This window comes from Ambystoma mexicanum, chromosome 1q, assembly GCF_040938575.1.
Source record: "Ambystoma mexicanum isolate Mex_15411 chromosome 1q, UKY_AmexF1_1, whole genome shotgun sequence".
Taxonomy (NCBI): domain Eukaryota; kingdom Metazoa; phylum Chordata; class Amphibia; order Caudata; family Ambystomatidae; genus Ambystoma; species Ambystoma mexicanum.
The window spans coordinates 669,341,369-669,354,104 of NC_090922.1; the positions used below are offsets into that span (position 1 = coordinate 669,341,369).

The window sequence follows — 12,736 nt, forward strand, 5'->3', positions numbered from 1 at the left end:
AGATTGTTTTCCGCAGCTCCCCTGTTGCAATAATTGGCAAGAACTCCTGTTAGTGGTTGTTGTGTTCTCTGGTTGACCAGAAGCGAACCCTTGCAGAGGAGCGTATGCCGGTACCAGTGTCAAATGTCTTGTCAGGGATTTATTGCCGAGATTCGGAATTGCTCTTGGCATTAGTATTAATAAAGATCTCTTCCCAGATGTTTTTTAATAATGTGGCAAAGGAACCTTTGACTGCCTTAACCACAGCAATGACTCAAGGAGCAAAGGCGGGCACAGCATTGAAAATGACCTCCAGGTGCTTAACCTGCTGTAAAGTGGCCTTCGGTAAGCCTTGGCTTCTAGACGTTTCGAGCAACGGTCATTCAGTCAAAGTCTTTTCCAGAAATAAGATCTAGGTCTTCTTTCCATTTAAACAAATGCAACTCTCTTTCATCCAATGAGATATGTGGTCTACTGAGCATGACATAAGAACATGCTACTGTCTGAGGATCTCTGCCACCAGGAACATGCTTATATTGAGTAGGTGAGGTAAGAGTGATGATCTCCGAGGTACTTCAAATGTTATCATGTGTGATGATGATACAGTGGGGCCTATCTGACCTGTTGGCTTTGGATGCCTAGGAAGGGCAGATTTAAACCATAGGCCATGGCTATTTCCTTGCCCAGTATCTGATACTTTTAATGAGTAACTGACAGTCAATGGTATAATATACAACCCATGTTGTCCCGGGAGGATAGCTCAGCGGCAGCGTGCGCGTCTTGGAAGCAAGACGACACGAAGCAACAACGGGTTCGATCCCCGGGTCCGCGCTTAGAAACCTCTGGGAGTTTAAGCGCGTTATAAATACGTAACTAAGACAAAAAAAACAACACAATTACACAACTAAGAAAAACAAACAATTCCTGTAACAGCGCCTTGATGCCTGTGGGCTGTGTGAGCGCTTTATAAATGTTAAATAAATTAAATGTGTATTTCAAATACATTAAAAAACATGCAGGTCGTCCTTTCGTTGATTCTAAGAAAAGATCCATACCATTTTCTTAGATAACCCTCTGCCTTTCTTCTAAACATATTAATGAAGATTCTTCGTGTTTCCTAGTGTTCTATTACCTTTGGGATTTTTTTTTCACAAGTTTTTAAATTTTTCTCTGTACCTTCAACCAAAAAGACCATTACCAAAGGTTATCTTAAAATAATGTCACAATCATGGGGGTTTCACACGTGACGTCACATGACCACAACTCCTGCCTTAATCCTGGGTTGTGTGGTGTGGAAAGGAGGCTGCACAGAGGAAATGCATATGTTATCTTTTGCATGCTACAGTAGCTATACTTTTATTTACTAACCATATCATTAAAGTCCACGTTCCATTACTGAATGGGATTCCGTTTTATATTTAGTTTTCCACATTTAAGAAGGATTTCGTTTTTCATTCTTTAGAACAAGACAGAGTCAATTTGCATTAATATTGTGTGGTCTTATTCTGCATAGCCACTTATACATTTTCAAAATTGTGACATTTTCAGGTGAATGATCCTTGGATTTCTTTCAACTATTTGTCTATACATCTGTGTCCTTTGCCTTAACTGGCTAAGTGCAAATATACCTCCAAGCCATCTTAATCCCACACATTATCACACACTCCTCACTTCTTCAAACCAGGTCTCTCTTTTTTCTTTCACTTTTCAAAAAGGGTTCCTCTGTAAATATTCGACCTACAGTAAAGGACTTGGACCAGGGTCCACTTTGGTTTCAGTTCGAAACAGAGCCCATGAGCTAGGACCGTAACAGCCACCCCTTTCATTCCTGCTGTGCAGAGGCCCCCCTCTTTACAAGTGTCCCCAAATTAGGCTGCCGCTTTATTCATGCCTTTGGGAGAAGAACGAATATCAAGGACCACTTTCCATATTTTGCAATTATGCCCCCCACATATTTTGTGTTTACACCTGACCTGAGCAATGATGTTCTTTAAAGATGATATAATTTGCCAAAAAAAGTTCACTAATGGCAAAGTACCAGCGATCTTCTTTGTACGTTTTAAAAAGTGCATTAAATGTGAGTGTTTGTGTGAGTGGAATGAGGCCAACCAACATTGCAATGGAAAGACTTACTCTGCATAGCGACCAGGATGTGTAATCCCGTCTTGCTGGACCTTTGAGACACATCCTTCTTTCACAAATGTAAAATAAGCATCTTAAGTAGGCCCTGTATCATCAGATTTGGGTTGTTTGCCCGTAACGAAAGGTTGCGGCCGAAAAGACTGTAGCTAACTTTACTGTTACGGTCAAACAACCCTAAGTAAATGCCACACCAAGCATACCCTGAAAATCCACCCCCCTTTACTTACCTTTTGGCAGCACACCTCGCTGTGTGCCGCCGACTCCCTGCGACTTACGTGCTTAGCAACCGGCGCCGCTAGGTCCTTACCTTTTTTTACCTACTTTATTCCACTATGCGGAGGACACACCCGCAACCCCCCAATTAGAAAATGGCGAACATGGAGAGCGGAGGACACCCCTGCAATCCCTGCTCCTCATGTTCAGTATTTTCGGATTCGTACGAATGGTACAGGCCTTTTCTGGTCTTTGCAAATTTTGTACAAGTGGATGCCGTCTTTTGGGGTATTTCCTGTATCCTCTACGGCAAAGAAAGGCTGTATAGCGCTGCAAAAGCAGGTTCCACCTTGTACTAAAGTAAAAGCCAAATCAGCCCATGATTAGGGACTCAGTATAGGGGGTTCTCTCTGGCAGCACAAAGCATTACTATTGAGGCACTAGAACAAGCCATCACTGGCATGCTTGAATGTTCACTCCAAAATGTCTGATTGGCCCTACAGCCCTACGCTTTCTTCTTTAGATTATTTTATATTTCCCACCTTTTCAGCAATATTTCATTCTTCCTGGAAATGTCCTCCATGATCTCTTTCAATGGCGGGAGCTTGCACATGCCTAGAAAAACAGAGATATGCCGTCAAACAACCCAGTAGCAGAAATCATCTCACATCACGGTCACATTTCAGATCCATGAGGTAAATCAGCAATGTCAGCATTTCGAGAATATGTGTGCCTGGGCAGAACCTTGGAAAACTAACTTGCGCAAACTATCATTCTCCCAAACATATCTAAAGTTAGGGGATTGCAGGGAGTCAGGATTTTTAATAGGGTCTTGTGAACGATGTTGATAGCTGGGTCTGGAGGGTATGAGGTGATAAAATCACGCCAAAAATGTTGCCAGTAAAAAAAAAAAAATCGCAAAAATGCCGTGGTTTGACCCGGTAAAGGTGTACCCCATTATACCATTTAAGGTAAGCAGGGGTTGTGGGGGTGTCCCCCGCTCCCCTTAAATGGTATAATGGGTCCGGGGGTTGCAGGGGTGTCCCCGCATCCTTTACATGATTGTGGCGCAAACAATCACAGGATTTTTTGCTGCGATATTTTGTATTCACGGCCATTTTTGCTGCGATTTTAAGACATGGAACCGTCTGGAGCTGTCATCAGATAAAAGTGTTATTTAGAGAAAATGGAAGTTCTGGTTAATGTCAGGTGACTCTCTTGCATTTTTAATCTCTGCCCCATTGCCCTTGACATTTATTAGGGAGGGCAAGTCTATAGGACAGTGAACAAGTCGGTAGCATCAACCTCTGATACTTTGCAAATATATCACTTTGCAAGCAATGGAAATACAAATATCTAGCATGGTGCAGCATTTAACAACACAAAACATTGATTGAAAGCCAATGTAAAATACAGAGAAAATGGAGTACGCACAGTACTTTTAAATCATAAGACAGTGGAGAAAACGGATGAGAACTCTTCAGAAGGCAAACACATCTGCTTCTGTGCATAGGTTAATGGATTTATATTTTAATTCAGTCCTCACAAAAGGCACATAATACTCTGGACAAAATGTTTTTCATTTACCAAACCCTGACTTATCATGTTATATTGATTGAGTATTGACCTATTGTATAGGAGGTCATTGTACAAAAAAAAAGAATTGCATGCAAGGGGCCAGCAACAATTTCTGTGTTATGATGGGGACCTGCCTGGGAGGAATCGATTGGATGAGCATCTAGTGAAAATGGCTGGAGCTGTGCCAGAACCACGAGTTACAGTTGTTCGGTCAAAAAGGCATTTCAGAAATAGGACGAAAATGATTAAGCTCCTGAGGACTCAAAGATGGCATCTTAAGAAATGGGACGAACAACTGCTTTTTTCCAATCAGAGGGTATTTCTGACAAAGTTGAAACATTATTAGGAATGTTGAGAAGGTTTTTAGCATAAAGCAGAAAAAATACATGTAGCCATTTTAGAGAACACAATCATTAAATTAGCCATAAGGTTTGCACTGCTAATACGTTTTACTACGCCACCCAACAGAGGAAAATAATAAAAATATATAAGAATACAAAGTGGTTGCCTGGCAGAGGACCATTACTGAGTCTTTCGGATAGATGCAGAAGTAGCAACTGTAGTGAGACTATCTCTGACTGAAATGATCTTGCTGTCAAAGACCTCAAGGAGAGCATCAACCAGTCCCAGAGTAGCCACAAGTGGTACAGCAAGAACGTGTTCATCACATATGTTAAAAGGCTCCTTAGAAGTGTTTGTGGAACTGTCTAGTCTTTCACAAAAATAGAGATATTTTGATTTGGTAATGGAAACATTGTGAACTCTAAGCTGTATCCTGAACTCTGCTTTATAATTCACATCATATTTAGCATGCCATTTCTATTCCAGATTAGGAAAGGAGTGGCGTAATGTGTTATTTTCAGGTGCAAACAATTTGTTCCGGTTTACAAAGTTAGCTTTAGGAGAGTACTGGTTTATTCACCAAATCCATCATGCCATTATTGTATTTCACTAGCAAAGCTCTGACATCAAGAACCACATCCAGGGGGATCGGATTTGATTGGAAATAATCATGCATCACCATATATTCGAGAGATTACTCCCCATATAAACTGGCTGTGTTCTGATTACTGTGGATGCTAGAGAGCTCCAAATTAAACCAAAAGAGAATACCAAAGTGCTCTGTCCATGTACAATCAATGAAATTCAACAGCTGTATTTCAGAGTGGGATCAAATCATTTGATCTAGAGTGTTCTAATTAATGTGTACGAGCTGAGAGCAGACTTTATAAACCAAGGTCATTCATACAATTAATAATATGAAGTTTGGCTAAATTAGAAGTCTTGTCAAGGTAAAGGTTAAAATCACCTTAAATCAAAAGACGTCTTCTAGATAATAAAATCATGGCAACTACCTCCGAAGTGATATCTATATGAGATGATTTTGGTCCAAGAAGACGGTAAGTAGTAAATGGAAAATAAAAGAATCACGCAAAGTTATTTGCAATGGCAGAGATTCTGAGTTTGGAAGAGGAGGCATTTCCAGCTGACAAATAGTCGTTCAGGGTAGAAAATAGCTCCCTTTTCCCCAATTTGACTGGCGGATGAGAACTGAAACATTGTCTAATGAGTAGGAACGAAATCATTAAGAACAAATGCGGTCAGGCCCGACAACCATGTTTCAGTTAGAGTTCTCAACAGTTTCTTTTGTGCTAGTGGCGAGCTAGCTTATCTCTTCACTTGTGCCAAAAAGAGGAACAGCCCAAATCTGAAAGGGCATCTGACTGAGCGGATCTTAGATTTTCCCTCTTTTGTGTATTTGCATTTCTGAGCCTTGGACCATAGTTCAGCTAGGCTGACATCATTAATGCTAACCCCGCATGCCAATAGTGTAATCAGTCTGATTTTGGAAAGGGCCTCACACTCAATCAAATGTCTGGTAGTTTCCAAGTTGCAAGCAGCACACTATCTGCAGCCCTGCATGGTCCTGGACTGTCCTTTTTGCACCCCAATAACTTCTCTGGCGTTTACTCAGTTACATTTAATGTGTAAATACTTAGCTACAAATAAGTTGTATCAGTAGGCAGTCAAACCGTCTTGGCTACCCACACCATTCAGTTGATGGTCAAGGTATGTGCTTCTCAAAGATTTGGACCCCAGATTAACAAATGACTGTTCCTGATCAATGGTGGGTACAGTCAGACGCACTACTCCCCCCAAAACTACAGCACATTAATGCTGTTTACGCAAGAAAAATAATTTTGTGTACCCATTGTTCTATGTGTTTTCCACAAATGTTGACTTGAATATGTACACTGTAATATGTGAATTTCTTGGCAAATCCTAATAGGAGTCGGGTTTGTTGCACACACACAATTTGGAGATTGTCCCAAAAAATGTTTTTTTGGCACTGTGTGTTGTAAATATCTTTCTGTTTTTTTTGTCTGATTGTTCTGTTTTAGCAAACCATTTTGATGTCTTAATTTCTCTAAATGTTGGATTTATGTCTTTTTTCACATAACTCTAATATAAAAAAAATGAGATTTATCTCTACAACATACTATTGAAGAGTGATTCCTTCCTTAGCAATGCAGAGTTTGATAATACATGTGGAGGTGTTGTTCTGAGCCTAGCATCCTTGGACCTATTCATTTGTATCTTTTGTTTTCCTAGTTAACCTTCCTGGGTAGAATAGGTTCCACACTAGGAGCCCTATTTTTTGATTCCTGCCTGATCAGAAAGCATGGGAGAGGGAAGCATGTCAAACAGTACCAATATGGGAAAGTGGTCACTCTCTTCTCTAGATGTGATCCACATATCAATGTTCCTCACAAGTAGACAAGAAGGGGCAAATGCGTAATCAATTGTGCTAAAACACTTTCCCACAATTCTAGTGTAATACCAGGGAGAGAAGTGCACACACCTCCCATTCAACATATGAAGATCGTAAACACGCAAAAGGTTTTGCCAGATGTCACCTTTTTATAAACGTTGGATTACAACATAACAGCCTGTGGTATCTCAACCAGGCAGTACAGATTGGGAGGAATTCTAGCATTAAAGTTACTCACTAGCAATATCACACAAGCGGAACCAAGCGCACCAATCAAGTTGGAGACAATAGTTTGAATATTCTTGGTATGCTTCAACTCAGGAGGATCATATATGTTAATAATCAAGCACTTAAAAGAGAACCCACCAGTTATTAAACAAGTCATTAGTCCGGCCAAAATATAGTCAGAGTGCACACAGAGATCAAACAAACTAACTAAAGATGGACAGCTTAACACAATACCCCCATATGGGCCTGCCAGTTGCCCTTTGACCACCGGACCCTGAATTGTAATCCTACCATCAAATACGACAGCATCAGACAACCATGTTTCCTGTAAAGCTATTAAGCCAAAAGGCGGCAGGTGGTTAAACAAGCCATCCTCCAAGTTTAGATGAGCGAACTCTCTTGTATTCCAAGAAAGCAGTTTAAAGCCAAAATCATGGTCGCTTTGTGGAGTTATAGGGTAAACATTCAGATCACCAGGACGAATCCACTGAGGTTGGAGGCGCCTGTGAGTCAAGCTGCTCAGTAAAATCAACCTCTCCAGTTCCATTGGCATTCCTTGCCACCCTTAGTATCAGCATCTAAAAGGGGCTTGCATGCTCTTTAAACACCATATTACGAGTCAAGATAGAAGGACTAGTCCAGGGACGCTGCCATGCAGTAACCCTCTCCTTGATTACTGGAGCCTACATGATAGAACAATTGTAGACTATTCTATGGAACTCAGATTCACTGGATAAAATCAATTGTGGCGTCCCAGTGAATATTTACAAATATGATAGCTGACTCATAGTTGTCCATCATCCACTAATTTAATATCCCTCGTAGAGATAACATGTAGTTGAGGAATAAGGTGGCATAGCTCCAAAAATGCAAAAAACGATTCAAAACAGGTTATCTCTGCTGAATAAGCTATGTGCTCTGATTATCCTGTTAAGGGACAGGCCTTTGTCTTGCCTATCCTTGGCACGTCCATCATTGATGTTATGTAGAGAGTGATTTACAAAAGAAGTCACTCTGTCAAGATGTGAATTCATCCACGGGTTGGATTGAGTAACCAGACATTCAGACAATAGGTAAGTCGGTCAAAGTGCCTTTACTGATTTGGTGCGAAGAAGTATTGGCCACACCACCACTAACTGCAAGGATATTAAACAAAGGTTCAGCTCTGGGAAGTGAAGTGGGTTCTGTGTCAAAAAGCTGGTGAATATCTTCCAAATCTTCCAATATAAGTGAATTAGAGTGGTCAGCAGTATGCTTCCGCTTATGGGGCGTGTTTAAGTTCTTAGTGCAAATGGCCCCAAAGAGAGTGTGATTATCTTTTTGCAACCTTTTAGTGGAAGCACCTGTAGAATTCTTAGGTAAACATGCGGAGGCACCAGACCTCTTAATTACCTCTTAATTACCTCTTAAGCTGCAGGAAGTCAGAAGCAGATTTAGCAATCTCGGTGGCCTGTCGAGGATGCGTAGAGTCCTCTCTGGAGTTTTTAGAATTGCTACAAGGTGGTACAAGTAGGCGCTGTTGCAAGATTAGAGACAAGACATTGTCAACGTCTACTAGCAGTTTTCTTCATTTTGTTCCTTTTAGGCTAGGCGATGGGCGGTGGATCAAGTTGGCAGAGGGTTCCTCTGGGAGGTTAACAGAGAACAGTGAGTCATGGGAGCCCCTGCAGGCCCTACACACCAGATCAGTTCCAATGGTTGAGGATGGAGTGTCTACAGTGGAGACAAAACCTCAATGGTCAATTCTTAATTTCAAGCCACAATCGTTATCAGTCTTTGTGAATTAAAGAACTCAGTAATTACAGTAAGCATTTGCATCTTTCTTGCATGTTAAGGATGATGAAACTTATGAGAATTGGCTTAATAAAAGTAGGGTTTTTTTCAAATTTGGCATTTGCAACTATTGCAAATATGCTCATAGAAACTGTCAATCATTTACTGATACCAATGGAGTAACTATCAAGATTAATGGGTTCATCAACTGCAAAACATGTTATGTGGTACATGCTATAATTTGGGACTGCGGCAAACTTTACATATGCAGCACTATTAGACAGTTGAGAATTAGAATAAGGGAACATCTGGTGAGTTTGAGAAGTATTGACCCCAAATCTCCACTGGCCATACATTGGCAAGACCAACATCAGCTGAGTAATACGGAGGATATTCGGTTTATTGGACTAATGAAGGCTAGGAAGGGAAAACGAGGGAGCAACCTCAAGCTTAATCTAAGGCAAATGGAATGCAACTAATTTGTTATTTGAGAAGTACTTTGGTTGGCCTCAGTTGTGACCATGACATGCATGTTCTTTTGTGAATAATTGATTTGAGGCCGCATTTATATCAACCTGATGGTCCATCAGGTAATAGCACTATTGGAACATCCCTTTTGGGTTTTGTTGAGCTATGAAGCCATTCTATTTTTGTCCAAATCACAAAAAGTATTAAGAATGGGGAATATTGAGTTCTATCACAAATCCTTACAGGAACAGTGACATTAATTGTAATTGGAAATGGTATATTGAGATTTCAGTTCCCTCTGAGAATATAGAATTTCGGAAACTGTTGTTGTCTATGTTATATCACGTTTATAATTTTATTTCAACTTATATTTTGAATCGATATGTGGACATTCTGTAATATGATAGAACAATTGAGGTTCATGTCACTATGGTGACAATCAAATGATTACTGCAAGGGCTGGGTTTTAGTAATGATACCAAGCCCACATTTAATGTCAACACGTGCTACAATAATTTCTAGAGACAATATAGTCTCCACTTTTTAAATGCTATTTATCTTAATATAAGATTCAAAATGATGGCAGGTATCTATTATATTAAGAGAGTGATGCTTAGTACCAATTTTTCCGTATGATCTAAATAACGTCAGAAATGACATGCACGGAACGGTTTGTTTACATTTGAAATCATGTGTTTTTGCACGGGATGTCATCACGCAAATATGCCCTTTTACTCGTTGGTTTTCGTGGCAGGAATTTTCTTTCCTGGTCTAGAGGCTACCCGTACAGGCACTGACCTGTTTCAACTCAAGGGTCGCATGTGTCTTTCTGACTGGTCTTTCACGATCAATGGCACTGAATATTCATTGTTTGGACTATATGCTTATCCTTGAAACCCAGCATGGAAGAAGAAGAATTACTGTTGCTTTCTGTCAACCCAATCTAAAAGCTATTGAGACTGTTGAGGACTGATCCAAGAGAGGACCTAGCTAGGAGACCTCCCCCTGAGCTAGGAGGGAACATCATGCAGAAGCTAATCCTCATTGAGGTTCCCTGGAAGCCAGTCCCGAAAAGCTGTTGACAGGAGAAGGAGTTCACTGAGAATCTAAAATTAAAGCACCAGGACATCAAGGCCATCTTAGTACATTTGCCGTTGACCGGGGTTCGGAGGATTTCTGTAACCGCTGGAAGCCAGTCCATTCATGTTGCCCAGAAGCAGGGACAGCTTGACGCAGTGCTGCTCGTTGACTGGAGCAGCAACGCTCGACCTTGCCCAAGAACATTGAACGAAGGGCTCCCTTGCCCTCACCTACTGAGGAAAAGTCTGCTGGTGGATTTCCCGCCACCAGAAGCCAACAAAGACGTCCCGAGGACACTGACGACATGAAGATCCGAATTCTAGCCCATGGTCGAGTCCCGATCGCCGAAGCTATCCCGACACCCGACGCCCACTGCAGGCCCTACATCCATCATGAAGTCTTCTTTGCGGCACCAAACTCTTTGCATTGAGGTGGACCGCATGCCTCATCTTCACAGGACTTTGAACTGGAGACTTCCAGCCCTTTAAGATGAGTAGCAATACCCTGGAGATGGATTGGGATGCAGATTTTAATCAAACATCAATAATTCAGATGACACTAATAGCTTGGCAAACGTTTGTCTTTTTTAATGCAAGTAATTAAACCGATAATTATTGATAGCTGACGAGCTGACCTGCGTCATTACCAACGTCATCCTACGTGGCTAACTTCTAAAACCTATCAGGAATCTGGATTGGTTCTAAGTGAATTACTAAACATAGGTGTAATATCTGTATAGAGTAACAGAGAGAAAAAATTTGATAGTCAAAAACAGGTGGGGCAACTAAGCCCTCCCTTCAAATGGCAACTATGATTGTCACTAAATGTACGACATTTCATTGGCTACACAAACTATAGGACCCCCAACTATGTGGTCCTCTACAATTGGTTGGCTACTAACCCCTGTCAATAACTTTCCACCTACGTGAGCAGCACGCAGACCGAACAACCAGGTGCGGGTAAGCTTATCTTGATACCAGGTTCCCACCAATTAAAAATACACTCCATCATCACCTCAATGGTTCACTGTCAATTACCACTTTGAAGTTGGCTTTGAGTTTGTACTGTTCTCTGGGATTTTTTAAGAAGTATGGGTCTGTCTGGCTTCCGTGCGTAGGTGTGATTTTCTCATGCATCCAACTTTCTTCCATCACGTGACTGGACACCATGATTTCAGCCTTTTTGTATATTTGATTTTATTCTCCAATAGTCCTCTGACATCTTTTGTTTTCACTTGACCTTCTTGAACAGGAGCTTCTGTTCTTTCACGTTAATTGTATCCAATGTCAGCCAATTCCAGTTCTGATAAGACCTTGTCTTTCTTGGCTCAGTGAACTCCTTATGAACTCCTTAGCTGAAATATATTCTTTTTAATTCAATTTGCTTTTGTAACTGCGACACTGACCTCAGGCCTTCCTCATTGCTTAAGACTGCTTTATGCATAGTGAAAACATTCATTCTTATTTAATCCATATGTATCTATGAGATACATATGTATATGTTGACGCTTGCCGCAATCTATTCAATATAAGCATGTGGCTAGCTTCATGATTGCTTTACTGCTTGCGTTTCATTGCATCTGAACACGTTTAAACTAACTAAGTATCTTCATCATGTTTATGGCATTCGTCTCTTCATCTTGATCCCAAGACGTCACTTATCCTTGGTACTTCTTCGTTCTTCAGAAATCGTCTGCCTCTCTTGTCTGGTTATCCTCTATATGGAGTCCATTCAGCTTTGTGTGACGTCGCCATTCATCCTGGTCATTCACTTTCTTTGTTTCATCAGGAATCACGTTCAAATGGCCATCATATTGTCTTGGATGTAGGTATTGTTTCCTCAATGGGTACTTCACTTCCCATATTCTCTTAGGTATATGTATTCTTATGGGTACTGCACAAAGTTATTGCTCTTCTTCTTGCTTTCTTATTGGTGCAGTATACGTCACATACTTTGGTTCATACTTTTCAGGTAATGTAGGTGGGGCCGGTGGAGTGGGGGTACTTGGTCCTCCTCTACAACTTCGACAACCGATCGTCGAAGAGCACTGCGAAGCTGCAGTCTCGATGCAAGTGTTCACCTTTCTTCGAGGAATCTCGACACCCTGTAGCTCCTTCTTTAAAGGGAGTCCACCTTCGAGGGATCCCTCGATGAACCGTCGAAGAAACTCTTCTAACTCAAATACATTGAGGTAGTTGAACATTTTTAACCAGGAAACACGACTCTTTAAACATTGATGGACTGGGCTTGTTAATAGTCATTATTATAGGTTGCCCAGGTGGGGGGATCCTCACTCTAAACTATGTGTCTTAGTAGCAAGAGAGCCAATCTGACATTTTTTAACCCAACTTGTCTTCCTTCCTATGATCTATGCTGTTACACATTGCTGTATGATTTGTATGCCATTATATCTTTCAGCAGTTGATTCATTTTAAAAGAGTCAATAGCTAAGTCTGGTACCACATAGATATTGTATATATTTGCCATATTAGAATTGCAGAG

General features: G+C 40.9%; 1 protein-coding gene across 2 annotated transcripts in view; it reads right to left on the reverse strand.

Annotated features, from left to right (window-relative positions):
• Positions 1-12,736, reverse strand: part of LOC138535099 (dimethylaniline monooxygenase [N-oxide-forming] 2-like) — a 365,292-nt gene that overhangs the window by 29,319 nt on the left and 323,237 nt on the right. For both annotated transcript variants that reach the window (XM_069641269.1, XM_069641270.1), the window contains one exon: positions 2,877-2,949. In XM_069641269.1, coding sequence (XP_069497370.1) covers positions 2,877-2,949 — 73 coding nt within the window. The remainder of the gene's footprint in view (positions 1-2,876; positions 2,950-12,736) is intronic.